The sequence below is a fragment of the Xyrauchen texanus genome, chromosome 46, assembly GCF_025860055.1.
Source record: "Xyrauchen texanus isolate HMW12.3.18 chromosome 46, RBS_HiC_50CHRs, whole genome shotgun sequence".
Lineage (NCBI taxonomy): Eukaryota > Metazoa > Chordata > Actinopteri > Cypriniformes > Catostomidae > Xyrauchen > Xyrauchen texanus.
This window is the reverse complement of record NC_068321.1, coordinates 19,228,061-19,247,273: the sequence shown is the minus strand read 5'-3', so window position 1 is coordinate 19,247,273 and position 19,213 is coordinate 19,228,061. Positions and strand designations below refer to the sequence as shown.

At 38.7% G+C, this 19,213-nt stretch overlaps 1 protein-coding gene across 1 annotated transcript in view; it reads right to left on the bottom strand.

The window, feature by feature from the left end:
* The window catches only part of LOC127638365 (large neutral amino acids transporter small subunit 1-like), a 36,999-nt gene extending 24,749 nt beyond the window's left edge, over positions 1-12,250 (bottom strand). Inside the window, exons 1-2 of the mRNA XM_052119854.1 lie at positions 11,404-12,250; positions 8,919-9,044 (exon numbers count right to left, since the gene is read on the bottom strand). Of these exons, the coding sequence (XP_051975814.1) occupies positions 8,919-9,044; positions 11,404-11,992 (715 nt within the window). The 5' untranslated portion in view covers positions 11,993-12,250. The remainder of the gene's footprint in view (positions 1-8,918; positions 9,045-11,403) is intronic.
* Between the last annotated feature and the right edge of the window lie 6,963 nt (positions 12,251-19,213).

Sequence of the window (19,213 nt, the reverse complement as noted above, 5' to 3'; positions counted from 1 at the left end):
GTGTTCTTATGAGGTTCAGGAAGGAACAGGTGGCGATCACTGCCGACATCGAGCACATGTTCCACTGCTTTGTCGTTAAGGAGGACACCGTGATTTTCTCCGCTTCCTGTGGTATAGGAATAACGACCCTACCTCCGACATTGTTGAGTACAGAATACGGGTTCACCCTTTTGGGAACAGTCCCTCGCCTGCCGTAGCTGTGTATGGTATGCGACGGGCAGCTAAGGAAGCAGAAGCTGACTATGGCAGTGATGCAAGAAGGTTTATTGACCGCGAGTTCTATGTTGACGACGCTTTAAAGTCGTTCGGCACCGAGGAAGAGGCCATCAGCGTCCTCGGGCGAGCACAGAAGATGCTTGCAGCTTCTAACCTCAGGCTGCACAAAATTGCTTCAAATCGACTGGCAGTCATCGAAGCATTTCCATCCGAAGATCGCGCCAAGGACGTCAACAGCCTAAATCTCTTTGTTGATGATCTGCCCATCCAACGTAGCCTTGGATTGTTCTGGAACATGCGCACAGACACCTTCATGTTTCAAATCAAAGATGATCAGAAGCCATTCACTCGCAGAGGGGTACTCTCAACTGTGAACAGCCTCTATGATCCTCTAGGGTTCCTTGCACCCATCACGGTTCATGGAAGACTTATACTCAGGAAACTCACCACGCAAGCAGAGGACTGGGATTCACCTCTTCCCAAAGATATGGAGATTGAGTGGACTAGATGGAAACAGTCACTCCAAGACCTAGAGGGGCTCCAGGTACCACGCCCTTACACGTCCTTCTCCACACGCAGGTGCGCTAAAAGAGAACTCTGTGTCTTTGCAGGCGCATCAGTCAAGGCAATAGCAGCCGTAGCCTACGTCAAGGTGACAAGCCACCAAGAACAGACCGAGATTGGCTTTGTCTTCGGAAGGCAAAGTTGGCCCCCAGCCTGGCTTAACTATACCGAGACTTGAGCTCTGTGCGGCTGTACTCGCCATCGAGATCGCCGAGATGGTAGTCACAGAGATGGACACAACATTCGACAACATCACCTACTACACAGATAGCAAGGTCGTATTGGGGTACATCCAGAACCAGTCAAGGAGATTCTATGTATACGTACACAACAGGGTCCAACGAATCCATCAATCACCTTGTTCCGGCCAGTGGAAGTATGTCCCAACGCATCTCAACCCAGCTGACATTGGGTCAAGAACTGTTACACCAGCTTTGCTTAGCAGCACAACTTGGCTCAAAGGACCAGCCTTTCTCCATGATGCATCTTCAGCATTCACCTGAGCTTCAAGAGACTTATAACCTTATTGAACCTGACACTGACTCTGAAGTGCGTCCCCAGGTGGTGACAAGTCTCACACATATTACCAGAGATGTGGTACACCCACAACGCTTTGGACGCTTCTCCAAGTTCAGCAATCTCCTCACAGCCATAGCGCACCTCATCCACGTGGCCCGTTCCTTTGCCCATTCCACCCAGAATAAATGTCAAGGGTGGCACATCTGTTGCTCTACAGAGGAAGAGTTGTTGAGGGCCAAAGTGTGCATTGTGAAGAGTGTCCAGAATGAGTGCTATACAGAGAAACTTAAGTGTATCAACTCAGGATCCAACATCCCATCTTCCAGCAGCCTGTGGAAATTGCACCCCACCATAGACCAAGATCAACTTCTTAGAGTGGGAGGTCGGATTGGACAGTCAGATCTGAGCATGAACGAGACTCACCCCATCATCATTCCTGGCCAGCATCATCTCGCAACCCTGCTCGTGTCTCACTATCACGAAGCAGTGAAGCAGTGGTGCCATTCGAGCGGCAGGGTTCTGGCTGGTGGGAGCTAAACGCTGCATCAGTAGTCTGCTTCATAGATATATCACTTGTAGAAAGCTCAGGGGAAAGACCGAACATCAGCAGATGGCAGCTCTGCCAGCAGAACGGCTACAAGTAGCACCTCCTTTTACCTACGTAGGTGTCGACGTCTTTGGACCATGGGACATTGTCTCACGCCGCACAAGAGGAGGAGTCTCCAACTCTAAACGATGGGCTGTGATGTTCTCATGCATGTGCTCAAGGGCAGTTCACATCGAGGTAATTGAAGCAATGAGTTCCAGCAGCTTTATCAATGCCTTGAGGAGGTTTTTTGCAGTCAGGGGCCCAGCAAAGCAGATCCGCTCTGACTGCGGAACTAACTTCATCGGCGCCTCTCGTGAGCTGGAGATGGGCAAGACTAATCCAGGCTTCAACAGTGTGGAAGAGTACCTGGACACTCAGAGCTGCACCTGGGTATTCAACCCGCCCCACGCGTCTCATATGGGTGGCGCGTGGGAACGAATGATTGGCATTGCTCGCCGTATTTTGGACTGCATGCTGCTCGAGCAGAGGAGGTCCCACCTGACACATGAAGTTCTGACCACACTCATGGCCGAGGTAGCCGCAATCATGAATGCTAGACCGCTCATCCCAGTGTCATCGGATCCGGAATCTCTTCTCATCCTCACCCCAGCAATGCTCCTGACTCTCAAGACAGGCTCTGCACCTCCTCCTCCGTCCAGGAAGCTTTGAGGAAGCGCATCTCGTCAGAGAGGAGTGGAAGCGGGTTCAGGGCCTAGCAGACATGTTTTGGAACAGGTGGAAACATGAATACCTCAAAACATTGCAGCTTCGACACAAGTGGCAAGGAAAAGGCCGAACCTCCAAGAAGAAGACATAGTTCTCTTGAAAGACAATCAGGCAAAGAGAAATCAATGGCCTACGGGCATCATCACAAAAACCTTTCCAGGAGAAGATGGATTGGTTCGGAAGGTTCAAGTGGAAGTCGTCAAGGATGGAATCAGAAAGACTTTTTCTCGGCCTATTACAGAAGTGGTTCTGCTTCTTTCCCCAAAGACTGATTCTGTTAATTGATGTGGGCTCTTTAAAGACCCCAAGCGGGGAGTGTCATGTTGCTTTAAAATGTGTTTTCTACCCTGTTTCAGCAGTTCAGTGGTTTGTTTATCTTTGTAACCATAGTAACGTAGTACCAGCGCATGTTAGGAAACAGGAAGAAAAATTCCTATGCGCTAATTTGCTACAGGAATGCGCAAGCTCTACCAGTCGTCAGTTTCTGAGTCGATCGCTTTTCCTTTCCCCTTTTTGCTAAGGCAACGTCTGTGAGTATTTATCATCGTGTAACATTAGGTTACTGCTTATTTTAATTTTGTAAGACTATTGAGAAGGCTAATTTAGCTTTGTTTATTGCTGCTGTTGTTTTTTACTAGCTCTAATGTGTTAATCATATAAGCTGCACTGCTATGTTAGCTAATCGGTGCTATTTACACTGTTACTGTGTATTTGGGTTTGATTAATAATATAGACTTCTTATACTGTATTGCAGTTTCACAAAATTCCCAGTAAACGTCTTGGAAATGAATCAGCTGTGTCCTGGAGTTTCTTGGGAGTGTTTAAGCTGAATGGAATATAGTCCATGACACAAGTTGTGCATGTGGCAGCCTTAGAAATAAAACTATAGAACCAGTTCACAGCCTTATTTACACCAAGAGACTCACAGCCAAGCAAAAGCAAGGCCTGAATTTGGCAGTCTTGGCTGAATTCGGTTAAGGCGGGCCAATTAAAAGAGAAGACTGCAGGCTTTAATTATCAATGCACAACATGAAGTCTTCATTTCATTTATTTTATTATCTTTTTCTTTATTTAAAGTGACCCGCTTGCTGTCTGACACTACATGTTCACTACTAATGCCAAACTTGGCGCAATGTGTCTTCATGCACCAAGCATGAATATGTGCAAGCGCGGATTAAATATCTAAAGACGCATCTCTTTCATGAGCCCTTGACACATTCCTTCTAATGTTTTCTTTTTCACTAAGGTCTCTCACCTTCCTCTCTACTGAGCAATTTGAAACTTTGCATTGCACCACTTCTCATGTTATTACCTCCTTATGATGAGTCACTTTTGCTGTATTACTCATTTTGTAAGTCGCTTTGGATGAAAGAATGAAAGAATAAATGCAAATGTGAAATGTAAATATCTTGAGAAAAGTTTTAAATGAAAGTGGCAGTATTTTACTTTTTGGCCTCAGGATTCTTTTTTCTCTATAAAACAACTCATGTCAAGTCTGGTGGTAAAGCCTGCCAGCTACTACTACAAATCTGTCAATTTCTTTCTTTTTTTGATTCATTCATTCACTTTAGACAGTTGGTGTCTGTGCTTTTGTAACTTAATGGCAACATAACTAAATGCTCAGAGCCTCTGTTCTTGCTCCAAATTCAGCAGGTCTAAAATTTGAAGACACTCTACTGATGTAAAACAGCACACATGCCTTCTATGAGTCCTGAGCCCACTGGTTTGTCCTCCTGTATGACTCAACATAAGAACAATATGTACAGTAAGGAGTGTTTTTGAACAAGGATGTTTTATTGCAGAAACCTGATCTCTCATTGGAAAACTTTTTGCAGAGCTAAGTTGCAAAGCAACATTAAAATTGAGTTAATCAAATCAAGATTTGTGTTGAGTGGAAAAATATACTCTGATTTAAAAATGCAAAGTCTAGACAAACCTGCTAGGGTATAAGCAAGCTCCTGAGCATTCCACTTTCAATTGCAGATCACTGTGATGAAAACTGTTTAGCCTGCTTGTCGGAATGGTATGTCATAACCGTAGCAGGAAAGAACAGACAGAAATTATGTCACTGGTGCTAAGGCCTACTTCAGCCAATATAACTTTATTCATGTCAGAAAACAAGATAAAATCAGTCCTGGAATCCGAGTCGTGTTCATAAGTTTCTGCGTTGATAAAAAGAGAGCTTCTGAGGATGAAATAATCACCAGATTTGTCCAAGTGTGCAAGGTTTGTGACATCAAATCTTTTAAAGATATTCTGTTTAGTTTGAGACACGTGGCATAAAATGAAGCGTATATACACAAGCAGAGCTAGATTTTCTGCTTTGTTTGCTTAGTTATGTATGTGAAATGATCTATAATGTGGTTTTCTGTGCTTTACTTGTTCTCTTTACACATTTTACGCTATTTTCTTATTTTTTTTTGCAATCGTTCGTGGAGACTCACTTGCCATTATATAAATAAATTTTTCCTGCATGTTGGTCTTAAATGATACATCTCGGATAACCCCACCCCTAAACACCCCGTGATGAAAAACCAGCTGTGATTGGTTGCTTTACATGTCAGTTAGACAGCTTTTCCTGTCTAAATAGGCAGCTTTTGGCCAACTGAAGCGGCTATAGACCCCAGACCTATGCCGTAGTCATAGGTCTGGCTACGATAGACTAGTTGTCATGTGACACATTTCAATTTACTATAGAGAAAAACTGTCATTATTCAGCATTGTAGTTAATTAAACTGGTATAAACTTTTGTTTGAAACTCTTAAAGTAATATTCCAGGTTCATTAAAGTTAAGCTCAATCGACAGTATTTGTGGCATAATCTTTATTACCGCAAAAATTATTTTGATTTGTTGCTTGTTTATTTTAAAAACTAGCAAAAATCGAGGTTACATTAATGAACTTACAATGGAAGAAAAAGGGGCCACTTCATAAACATTAAATAAGGTTTGTAAGCGATTTCATCACAAATCATGCTAACGTTTATAATGTTTATGTCCTTTGACTATATTTTTGAAAATGTGCATACTTTAATGTTTATTGACTAGCCCCATTCTTTATAATCTATCACACTATAATGTTATTCACTCTTGTAGAGAAATGAAAAGAGGAGGAGGAGTCTCTCTGTACGTGTCTGATTCATTTAATTATATTCTCAGAAAGGATTTAAGTAATGACTTCAATTTAACATTAGTAGAATCTTTATTTATTGAAATTCCTTCATGTTTTTTATTTAAAGGGAAAAGCATTGTGATTGGTTGTATTTATAGACGACCGGTTACTGATATAAATACTTTCATTGATGCACTTGACTCAACTTTAGATATTATTTCAAAGGAACATAAGCTCTGTCTGCTACACAGTGACTTCAATTTGAATATCTTACATGCTGATCTCACTGCTACACATGATTTTCTTAACACCTTGTACTCTGTAAATTTCTACCCTTTAATTACAAAACCTACTAGGGTTACTACACACTCAGCCTCTCTTATAGATAATATTTTGTTTAACTCATGTGACTATAAAGTGTCAGCAGGGCTGTTATGGTGTGACGCGTCTGACCATCTTCCAGTCTTTAAAATTATACACTCTGGTTTTGATGCTTGTACTATTAATAATGAGCATGTAAAATATCAAAATTTTACCCTTAAAAATATTGGAATATTCAAATCAGCCATCAGCTCTATTATATGGGATGAGGTCATGTTGTTGCAGGATGCTATTAAAGCCTATGATTTATTTTTGACTCTCTTTAATTCTGCTCTGGAATCCAGTTTTCCTCTGATAACTGTGAAATCCAAAGTAGTTAGAGATAAACCCTGGTTTACCGGTGAATTGAGGAAACTATCTAGAAAGAAAAATCGGTTGTATCGCAAGTCTGTCACCAAGCCCACTCCTCATAACCTAGAAACATACAAAAAATATAGGAACCAATTTACAAGATTAATTAAGGCGACTAAAAAAAAGTTTTACGCTGACCAGTTTAATCGTGTCTCCAATGATATTAAATCAACCTGGAATATTATAAATCAGGTATTGTGTCATAATAGGAAGGCTGCATCTGCACCTACAGAGATGAGGGACTATGATAGGTGTCTATCAGATCCCATTGATATAGCTGATGGCTTTAATAATTTTTTACCAAAATTGGTTCTGATTTAGCTCACAATATCCAGAAGACTGATATTGATCCATGCAGCCAAATAAATGGGCGTGCAGCTCCCTCTCTAATCTTGATCACCCAACTACGCAGGAGGGCCGTGATATTATTTTTTCTTTAAAAAACTCAGTCCCTGGCCACGATGGTATTAAGAGTATCCTCCTCAAGGAGACCACTGATTATATTATTCAACCTCTTACTTATGTTATCTCTTTATCATTTCAATCTGGAATTATACCCCAAACTATTAAAATTGCAAAAGTTATTCCCATTTTTAAATCAGGTGATACAAAGGTGTTTAGCAATTATCGCCCTATATCCATTCTGCCCTGTATCTCTAAAATATTTGAGAAACTCGTCTATGAACGATTAAATAAACATTTAATTGTTAATAACATAATATATAAACACCAATATGGGTTTCGGAAAAAATATTCAACTGAACATGCATTAATACAACTTGTAAATTATATATCAAATGCCCTTGACAAAAAAAATTTGCTCTCGGTGTTTTTCTTGATTTAAGTAAGGCTTTTGATACTGTTTCACATGATATTTTGATTTCAAAGCTTAATAGATATGGTGTGGAGGGTACTGCCTTAGTTTGGTTCCGCAATTACTTTATTAATAGAGAACAATTTGTTTATTTTAATGGTTTCTTTTCTAAAACTTCTAAAATTTCATTGTGGGTTCCTCAGGGTTCTATTTTGGGTCCTTTATTGATTCTAATTTATATTAATGATTTATTCCTTTGTTGTAAACATTTCTTACCCATATTATTTGCTGATGACACCAATCTCATTGCAGTGCACAAGGATTTTGTCACCTTGATACATCATGTTAATGACGAGTTAAAAATATTATCAAATTGGTTTCGCACTAACAAGCTAACGCTAAATGTCAAAAAATGTAACTTTATGATTTTTCACAATATTAATAAATTCTATCCCAGAGAATATGCTTGTATAGAAATTGATGGAGCTCCAGTTATCCAAGTGGCTTCAACAAAATTTCTCGGTGTCCTGATTGATGAGGGTTTAACCTGGTCTAAACATGTTGATCTAGTTTGTACAAGATCCTCTAAAATGTTAAATATTCTAAGAATTGTTTTACCTTCAATTCACTCATCTGCTCATTTAACGCTTTATTATAGCTTTTTATTCCCCTTTATGAATTATTGCAATATTGTCTGGGGTGCTACTTTTCCCACTTATCTTGAAAAAATTTCTAAAATTCAAAAGAAGTTCTTGCGGATGATTTCATACTCGTCTAAATATGCTCCTTCGGCACCGCTATTTCTTAGATTCAAGATTTTACCAATTGAGAAAGTCAATGTTTATTTATCATGCATATTTATTCATAAGTTTATTTACAAGAGAGAAGACCTTCCACCAACATTACAACACTTTTTTACTTTTATTTCTGATACTCATGTCCATCAAACAAGGCATAGTGAAATAAATCTTGTCTTACCGTTCTCTAGAACTTCAGGCTATAAAACTGACCTCAGCTTTAGGGGTCCTCAATTATGGAGTAAGTTAAGTTTGTCCCTAAGATCTATGTCTTCCTTGTTTGTCTTTAAAAGGCAGTTGAAAGACCTTTTGATTTTAATATGATAGAATTTGGTTATAGTTTTCTATAGTATATTTCATATGCTGCTCTTCACTTTTGATCCTCCTTTAACATCACCCTTTGACATCTGTAATTTTTAAGTTAAAAGGATAATTAGGTTTTTGAAAATATGTTTTTCCCCTTTTTATTGTTCAACTTATTTGTCTGTGTGCCTTTATTTTGTTTTTTTTGTTTTGTTTTTTATTCATGTAAGTGGAGTGGAACTCTGTATAAACCCAAGTGGGTTTCGTTCCCCTCCTTGTACTGTATCCTTGTGATATCCGTGCAGAACAAATAAATAAATAATAAAATAAATAAAAGTGCCTTACTGTAACCATGATTTTCTTTTAAATAAACAAGGGATGAGTCGAAATACTTTTTTGTTGTTACTAACATTATGCCACAAATGCTGTCAATTGAGCTTGAGCTTATCTTGCACTGAATGTGGAAAATGATTGTAAGCGCTTCCCTTGTTTAGATAACTGATTGATTGTTGTCATACATGTAGGAAATGTGTTTATGTGTTACTCACCTTTGCCGATCTTCACAAAGCCAATAATAATGATGAGGACCAGGGCCAGTAGCTTAGCAGCAGCGAAGGCATCTTGGACCCTTGTGGCGGCCTTCACGCTGTAGCAGTTGATAGCAGTCAACAACACTATGGGGAGAAATGGAGAAAGAGGGGTAGGGAGAAAAAGAGAGAGAGAGATAATTTGTTATTTTTAGTCTTTCACAACAGAGGCCCAGAGGATTTAACCTAAATACTTACAGTAGAATTTAAACTAAGCAGACTTCATCCTCAAAGTGCTGTCTACATTTTGCTGCCAACGTGTGGCAGCATGTTCTAGAGTACTACGAAAGTTTAAAAGGAAATGGTATGGCTGCCAAATTTGTACTCTAAACATCAGATTTTAATGGACTTAAAGACATATTTTTTTTTTTAGACTATCAGCACTTCATGCAAGTTTCAGTGACTAGAAATAGAATATACTATCTATAAGATGAGTTTTGATATTATTTAATGGTGGATCTGAGGCTCTTAAACCTGAATCACATTGCTCATTTGAATGTGCCCTACTTTTTTAATTACTGTGCTGTTTTGTTTGTTTAATTCTGCTTCAAAGCTATTAAGAAAAATAAAGTAACCAACTGCAACCTTTTTTAGGTGATTGCCATACCTTGCAATACAGGTGTAACAGTTCGGAGAACAAATAAATAGATTGTTGAGGAAATAAAAAAAACGGATCTGCTACCACTTCCACTCCCTGCCTGCAAGCTTCCTATAAACATGATTAACTAACGCACACTTTAAAGCAGCATTAGCTTGCACCAAACTGAGAGGCAAGCCCAGCACCCAATGACCCTAAGATACAAAAGGGGGTCTGTATCGAGTAGGACAGTAAGACATTGGTACCCTCATACAAGAACATTTACAAACACACACTGGTGTATTACTATGGCATTGCAACTAGTGTTCTTAATAAACTAGGGATCATCAGACAGAGGTTACTCCCTTAACTCCCCTATGGCAAGAACACGGTACCATTCAGGGGGCCTCTCCCATGAGTAGCTTACATTAATGCATCAAACCAATCCTGGAGTCCCTTTTTTCAATCATAACCTCAATACACATGAGAAAATGGGTCACTGGAACAATGGCCATCTGCTATGCCAACAGCTCCAAATCCAGTCTGTGAAGAGCAACTCAAGGAATTTGGCTATAAAATTAAGCATCTAGGTTGAACACTCAGTGTTTGCACTAAGTATGTAACACCCATAACCTGTTATTGCTCAGCTAAAGCCTACGGTCGTAGTCTTCTTTACCTCTCTCTGTCTCGTCATGTGGGTTCTTATGCAAGGATTAGACAAGCCACTTACAGGGTGAAATTACAGCGGATAGCCAGTGCAATTCATTTGCTCACCCACAATAACAAATACACATTCCTGTACCCCAATCAAGCATTCATCCGCTCTTAATTTGGAAAGATCGAAGGGAGAGAGAGAAAGTGGTGTAGTGGAAAAAGAAAGGAAACAAAGAGAGAAATATGGGTTTTAATTTGTTGGCCGACTGGTAATTAGGGCTTGAGCTAATTCTGCTAATCCTAACTGGTTTAAACTTGTGGGGGGACTGCATTGCTCAAATGGCTGCCATGGCAAATTCCACCCAGCCTCACCATATTGCTATGAGCACAGCATGCATGTCAAAGATCTGACTGCAGTCCTGCAGGGTTGCGTTCATCTTTACTCTCACAACAGGTTACATAGACAATTTATGGTATACAATTAACTATAATAAGAATACAATTAGTAGCCTGATCATTTGCAGTTAATAATATTAGTTTAGACAGGTCCTGTTTTTTGCATATGAATATTTAAGTGCAGTTTCTTAGGAAGGTATTACACATTGATTTTGTTATTTAAAATAAGATATTTTTATCTTGTTTATTTCCACAAATTTGCATCTCAACGCACTATAGTTTTTAGAATATTAGTATGATTAATATTGTTGTGAAAATTCGTATTACAACATCTGAAATGATTTGAATATATACAACAACGTGATTAGCAGAAAGCCCGCCATGGTGTTGTACAGCGCATGTCCATTCCTCCCTACATCATTCATCCGCGCAAATGATGAAATTTACAGCACTCTTTCAACACGACGTACACACGATGTTTCTGTATAGAAACACTGTGTAGATATTTGTAACAACACATTATCTCTCACAAAAGTAGTTTATCTTTACATTTAGACGAATTACGAGAGAAATATGCTTACGGCGAGTATGTGTGGAGATTAAAAATACTCTAAAAGGATGAGGCGGGCGAGAGGCACGTGGAATGACAGTCGAGGGGAAATTACAACCGTCGCAACGGAAACGTCAAATACCGTGGAGATTTAAAACGAGTCTCACTTAAACCCTCATTCACACTGCTTATTTATGGTGTTGAGCGTTACTAATAGGTCAAACTAACTTTTGTTTGACCTAATAAGGTAGGTTACAGGTTATACTTACGGATGCAGAGGCAGGCGACCAGTTTAGCTCCTGTTTCAGGGACCGGGCAGTCGGGAAATATGGGCTTGAGGAGGTAGGTAGCGAAAACATATGCCACAATATACTGCGACGACGGCCTGATGATGAGAAGCTCTATCCACAGCTTCAGAAACGCAGGTAGGGAGCCATAAACCTCAAGGATGTAGGCGTAGTCACCCCCCGACTTGGTGATGGTGGTCCCCAGTTCGGCGTAACACAGGGCGCCTATAGTGGAGAAGACGCCACATACAGCCCACACGACCAGCGACAGCCCGACCGAACCGGCTTCCTTCACCACTCCGGTTGGGGTTACGAAGATGCCAGAGCCGATAATGGTGCCTACAATGATGGCCACGCCGTTTACGAGAGTAATAGTTCTTTTCAGCTCGACTGTCTCTTCTTCTCCATCCGCAGGACTGATGCCTGCGGTTGGGCTTCCTGGTGTGCCGTCTCCTGGTCGGCTCATGTTGCCGTTTCCACCTCTGCTGGAGAGCATCTTCTCCGTCTCCTGCTTGTCGTCTTCATCCCGATCCGCGGAAGTATTGGAACTCCGTTTCTTCAACCCTGACATTGCTACTTCTTGTCAAACGAAGCAAGACGCTTCGCTATGCTGTATTAAATGTGAAAACGACCCTTTGTAGAGCACGACAGCTCTTCGAGACAGCGCAAGGTTTTCTTCACGTGGTTGTACCGTGGAGTCCGCACTGTCTCGGAGAAACGTGGTTAATGAAGCATGTCAATGTCTACAGACTCACAAAAGCATCTTTCGGCCTGCCTCTTTCCTCCTTCTGAGCGTGATATTAAATCGGATCCAGTTTTGGTGCCCTCTAGAGTCTCAATTACATTGTGGTCCAGCAGGTTTCACAAGTCTCGTTAGTTTAGCAACAATCTTTACAGTAATGCTTTACACGTTAAATGATTATTCAGTTTTTAGTACAGGTTAAGCTCGATCGAAAGCATGTGTGGCATAATTTTTATTATCATAAACAAATAATTTCGACTAATCCTCCTTTTCTTAAAAAAAAAAAATATGGGTTACTGTGGAAGTGAATGGGGGCCACTTTATTGAACGTTAAAATATTCTCCGTTTCAAAAGTATAGTCACAAGACATGATTCTAGTGTGCTAAAATCGCTTACCTTTTCTGTGTGAAGTTATAGCCCATTTTACAACTTTGTTGCCACGACGTTAACAAATACCTAAAAATTGACAAAACAATTAAACAGCTTTACAGCTCAATTAATACACAAGTTTTAACAGAAGACTTAATGCAAGTACTTTTCTAAAATTATAAGCTTCACATTTCTGTCTTTAAACCCTCCAAAAATTGACTACATTCACATCCATGGTTGGTGCCTCATTGTAACTTTTTTTTAAAGAAAAGGCGGGGCGAGTCTAAATAAATTTGTGTGGTAATCAGTATTATGCCACAAATGCTGCTGATTGAGCTTAACTGTATGGATCCCGGAATATACCTTTAATGTAATAGTTAATATGAACTAAAAATGAACAATATTTTTACAGTATTGTATTCTTGGTTAATGTTTATTTTAGCATCTACACTATACTGTACATATTAAAAGGGCTGGTTGAAAATAGTGATTTTCTGATTAATCGCAATATAAATTTTAATGATCCCAATAATGTTTCATAAAGTCCCAAGATCTATCTTTAAAGTTTAGTACAGTTTTGGTTGTTTTGATTATTATATTTGTTAATATAGCAAGAAAACATAAAAAATAGCAAGTGAACTGCATAGTTGGGGCCTGTTGTTAATTTTGAATCAAAGGGATAGTTCACCCATTCTCTCAAACTTCTCTCATCATTTACTCACCCTCATGCCATCCAAAATGTGTGACTATTTCTTTTGCTGAACACAAACAAAATTTTTAGAAGAATTTTTAAGCTCTGTATTTCCACACAATGCAAGTGAATGGTGGCCAGATCTTTGAAGCTAAAAAAAAGCACATAAAGGCAGCTTAAAAGTAATCCATATGACTCCAGTGGTTAAATCCATGACTTCTGGAGCCAAATGATAGGTGTGGGTGAGAAACAGGGTCGATGACATAAAAATCTTAATTTGTGTTCTGCTGAAGAAAGAAAGTCATACTCATCTGGGATGGCATGAGGGTGTGTAAATGATGAGCAAATTTTCATTTTTGATTAAAATCAATTTCACATTTGATTAAACAATTCCTTTAATATAAGATTCATATTTTCATAATGTGCCAAGTTAGATGGTTCCCTGTTTAAGCATTAGCTGAGAATGAATTTCTTTCCAATGTAAGCAAATGGACATTTTAACTGAAATATAACCAAATTAATTGCAATCTAATCAAATCATATTAGAATCTAATCTAATTGAGAGATTGTGAATTGGAATTTGAATCAATTGGGAAATCTGTATTTCCCAATTTGATTATAAAATACCCAGCACTAATTATTTTTACATTTGAAGTTGTATATGATCGTTATGAACAAACCATGAACAAATAGTATATTTATAAATTAACATTAACCAATATTGATACTGTAAAATTACTGTTCACTGTTAGTTCATGATACCAAATTATTCTGTACAGAATCTTATTGTAAAGTGGTAATTTATGTTTTTTTAGAGCAGGGGTTCCCAATTTTTTGTCAGCTGAACTCTGAAAAATATATTTTTGAGGTGCATGATAATTTAAGTAGCATTAACCTCTCAAATAGAATACATTTAGCATTTTTGCACTTAATTTTTCTTATTATTCATATATTTTAATAAACTTTTATTACATCTATTGTTCTTCTCTTATAATATTTATACATTTTATTTCATTTAATTCAACATTGGCATTTCTATCTCAATCAAGAGATTGCACTACATATAACCAATATCTGTCACAGTAGTAGATGTTACAACAAAAAACTTTCATTTCTGTTTTAATTTCCCTGATAATTTTATAAGCGTATCCTTCCATGTATGTATGTGTCTTTCCATGCATGTATGTACATTTGTATATCTTGTTATAATCAAACCCAAATACATTTTTTTAATAATTCATTAATAAAAATGACTTTTCCTAGAAGTAACAAAGCCAGTTCTGTACCATTATAACCTGGGTCTAGAAATATTTTTAGAAAACTGAAACATTACATGTACATTTTTTTTGAAAATTATAAATTGTATTTTAAGAATTTCGGTTGCCGTGCAAGGAAATAGTAGCTGGCCACCTTAACGACACTTTTAAAATGTTTTGGTGCTTTGAGTCCAAATCTATCAGCTTTAAGGTCTATAAGCTAGAGTACTTTGAAACATTGGCAAATTCGTTTTCAGCATTTAAAATATTCTGTCTCTCTCTTCCGGCTAATAAGACTCAGGAACATCCATGACATCACATAGAGGTTGAGAAACCTTGTCCAATCAAATACTTTCTATAATGAGAGCATGCCCTGTCGAAAGGGGTGTGTGTGTGTGTGTGTGTGTGTGTGTGTGTATGTGTGTGCGTGCGTGCGTGCGTGCGTGCGTGCGTGCGTGTGTGTGTGTGTAGGTTTTACCTATTGGCTATTTTTTTTTATAGCCAATAGGTTTGTGGGACAAGTCGTTCGGCATGTCCCGCCTCCACTTCCTGTTTGATTAGGAAATAGTAAAAACGCAAAATCAAATTGCGCTCGTCAAGGCACATCACAGGGACTTTAAAGCTGCATTCCATTCGAATCGGAAAGCGGACATTTCCAACTCCCTACTAGGAAAAGTACAATGAAATGCCACTTGATGTCAGACTTCCAACATGGAAACTCCTGCAGAAATCTTCAGCTCCGATTTTGCCAAGATGCAGGTGTGTGATGTCACACAAACATGTTGGCACCCAGATAGAGGTACAACTATCATGCCTGCAAACTCGTAACTTTTCGGCAAAATTCTCAATTTTGAATCAAAATATGTCATTTATTTGTTAAATAGAATTGAAATGGCAAGTGCAATAAACCTCACAAGAATCGGAATTCGGCTAATTTCCCTTAGACTGGAGTGAGACCATTGACATATCTAGAGCTGTCCCAACCTTTTTCTCAATAAAACCTTTGGTGCGGCACCTCGACTCTTGGCCAATCAGAATCAAGATAAAGTCATTGTCTTTTTTTCCATGGATCAAGACAACTTTTCGCAGTTTTTTCACAGTATTCTGAGGTAAGTTTTAACTAACTTAACCTTAGGTAACTAGTTGCTACAGTATCGTTAACTTGGCAAATCAAGTTACTTTGTCGGTAAGTAAATCAAGTAATTGTATCGTGATACATTTTTCTTAACTTTACCCCATCAAACCTTTCCCAACCTGTTGGTAAGCTTGTTAGCACACAAGCTAACTTCAGTGTATTACAAAGTCAGTTCAGAATGAATCAGAATACTTTTGCTGAGTTTAAGGCTAACTCCCACTGCATCCATATTTCTATCTGATTTTAGCGTCTGTCTTTGTCAAAAGTTCCAAGAGAAATAAAAAACAAACATGTAATGAAACAAGACCCATTGTGTTTTAATGAGTGTTGACCATGGTTAAGTGTTAACATGATCAGTGTTGTTTGCTATTGTATTCAATTTAGATATGTAAAAGTCATGCATTTTGTCTTCAGTTTTATGTTTCAAAGTCGTGAAACAACAATTTAGGTGTTTAATATTTAATACACTACATGTGCCAAATACCTGAAGAAAAAGCTGCCTTTGCAGAGCAAGACCCTGCAGTGTTTGTCTGCCATGGATCCAGTTTTGAGAGGGCACTCTCAGACTGGGTTTGAACTGAAGAAGCTCACACAAATGATGAGTCACATGCTGCCTCCTGATGCTGCCACTCACCAGGATATTCTTCAATACAGTGAGGACCAGACCCTGGTGTTGACTCTATCTTTGAAACAGGAAAATATCCAGGTCTGTGCCAAGCTGTAAAAGCTGCCATGTCAATCTTCCATGGTCCCTTGGTGGAATCGTCTTTCAACCTGATGGACGACATCATAGACCCCAGAAGCACCACCATGAACATCACTATATTTAGTGCCATCAAGACTGTGAAATACACTTTGCAGTACAGATAACAGAGTGCCATAGAGATGTTCAGTAGGGATGATGTTAAGTTTGGGGCAGTAGACATGGAGGCTGTGCAGCAACATCAATTCGGCAGGAACAAGAGACAAGGCCAAGCGACAAAAGGAGCTGCTCAAAGTCCGAGAGAGGAGGATGGAGTTTGACTGCCAGCCATCTACAAGTGCTGCAGAGAAAAGGCTTGAAGCTGAAGAGGAAGAAAATGTTGCAAGAAAGAGGCACATTACTAAGCAGCGAAAACAGGCATTTAAAAGACCTGTGCAGGCCAAAAGACTGAAGGAATAAAGAAATACATTTTTGATCAGCAAGTTGTGGCTGGTGTGCCAAAAAGTTCAAGTAAAGTGGTGTCAATAAATGTGTTTTTTTACTTGAAGCACATGTCTTTTCCCTTTATTTTCTTGTCAGAGTGCACCAGAATGCTTCGTTTGCATGTTAAAAATCACAAGAATTTTCCTCATGTGATTTTGCAGGTCTGAACTATGTTAATGATAAACATTCACTTTCATTAAATAAAATCGATCAATGATTATATTTTCCTTCATTACATGACATTAATGCTTTTTAACAAACATTTGCAGAGACAGGTGTTCAAAACAAGCACAAATTCTAGAGTTGACGTTATTTAATGGTGACCATTTTTCGTCGGATATTGTTTGCACAAACGATTCAGTAGCAACAACAAAGCCTATGGAGGACACCAGGATCGGAGCTACACTTTTGTTAGGGCCGTTTTACCCAAAATGTGTCTTCAGGTTACAGTCTTTACACTGGGCACGTGATCCGTGCTTGTGGTGCTGCGTCCCTGAAGCATTTGCTTTTCTCATGTAAATTAGATTTCATGACAGTTAAGTTTATAATATATTTCAATTATCCACTCTCGATAAACATCTTATTATTTATGTCCGTTATCCCATGGAACAATCCAGAAATCACTTTATTTTCAGTATAGTCACACAGCACAGACAAGATGAAAACATAAAGCCTGTCTTCCGCTTAAGTCAGACAGCAGCTCTGCTCACCCTTCACACACACATATGTGAAACAGGCAATACTCGGTGTACACTTTGTTGGTTTTATGTTATTTCTGTTAAAAGAATTTGAAAATTAGCATTAGAGTAGCAGGCTAACAGGTACACGTTCGTTTTCTCATGGAGGCTGTCAACTCTTCGCATTTCTTATTGCTTTGTGCATCATATGTGTTTGACCACAGGTTGCAGCACCTCCCACAGTCCCTTTCCTCCAAAATAGTACCTACCCCAGAGTAGGAGCTAAAACAAAATCTCTAAACGGCAAAGAGGAACTAAAGTTCCTCATGTAAGAAAGCAACAAAAATTAGTAGTTTGGAGTAAAAGTACCTAAAACGGCTTTAGTTCCTAAAGTGGGATAGGACCTATTGACACAAGGATGGTTAAAAAGATAATTGCTGCTCTTGGTTTCAGTTGTATTCTTATGGATTTTTAATTTTTTTTTAAATGATGGAAATATTTCAGCACGCAACCTTTTTACTCTATTACGAGCCCCCTGGATTTCCCTCAGGAACCCCTGCAAACCCCTGTTTGGGAAACCCTGTCTTAGAGCATGCAAACTTTTTCATGTGAGCTTTGTGTCGCCGTTTTGTTAGCCAAGTAATTTCCAGTTTAAATATTCAGACATTAATCCGTGACTAGACCTGAATGGCCATTACCTACCATATCTGACTCCTCTGTTCAAGCTCTTGAAAATTCTCAAAGGGCTTTTGCAGAATCTCTTGTTTAAAATCCCAAACTCCTGTGTTCATAATATGTGAAGATACATTTGAAAAGACAACAAAGTCATCCCAATTAATTTCCTGTTTTCAGATGAAGGGGGTTAAAACTTCTTGCCAAATTGTGCCTAGCAGGCTTTAAAGATTTTCGTTTTCAAATTAAACAAAACAACTATATTTCATCCACAAGCTTTTGTGTTTAATAGAAACAGATTTACATGGGACATGCTTATAAGGTATAATTCTCAGAAGACCTGGGGAGTATTATCTGCAGGGGAGAAGAATTTTTTTTAAATACTTATGAACTTCCTTACCAAGGGTTTCATTGAACTTGAAGGTTACCCATCAAGGCATACTTCAAATAATGTTATTACAAATAAAATGTGAGCTGCCTAACGTTTGTTACTAGACCCATGTGCTCTCACTGTGTATTCACATTTACACATTTTAAAGTTACCCTCCCCCATCACAAGAATTAGATTGTATTTATTGTGTGTGTTTTCTCAGCTTAAAGATGAATGAGACAGCATGTGACTTTTTATTTGATAAGTTATGTGGGTGCTGCTGTGTCATGCCTTTAGATGTGAGAGTTCAAATTTCTTTCTCAACAGGCGAGAGGGCGTGGGCGATTAAGTTCCTTGGTACCATGAGGGCTGGTTATAATTAACAGAAGAAAACAATCAGATCTCCTCTGTGTATAGAAATTCGGACTGACTGGTCAGTGAGATTATCTGAGAAGTCAGAGGATTTGGCTAATATTCAAGACAAATTTTAGACAAATTTGTAAATCTGATGATTTGGGGATATTTATACTGGAGATGGAAAGGCACTGAAACGAATCTAATCTATTTCTTAGTGGTTTGAAATTGGCACACAACATGCTATCGATACTTTAAAATTGTGACAAATACTGTAGGTGTTATTTCAGTGTTGTATATAACAGTCATTTTGTCACTTGAATTAATTAAAAGTTGCATT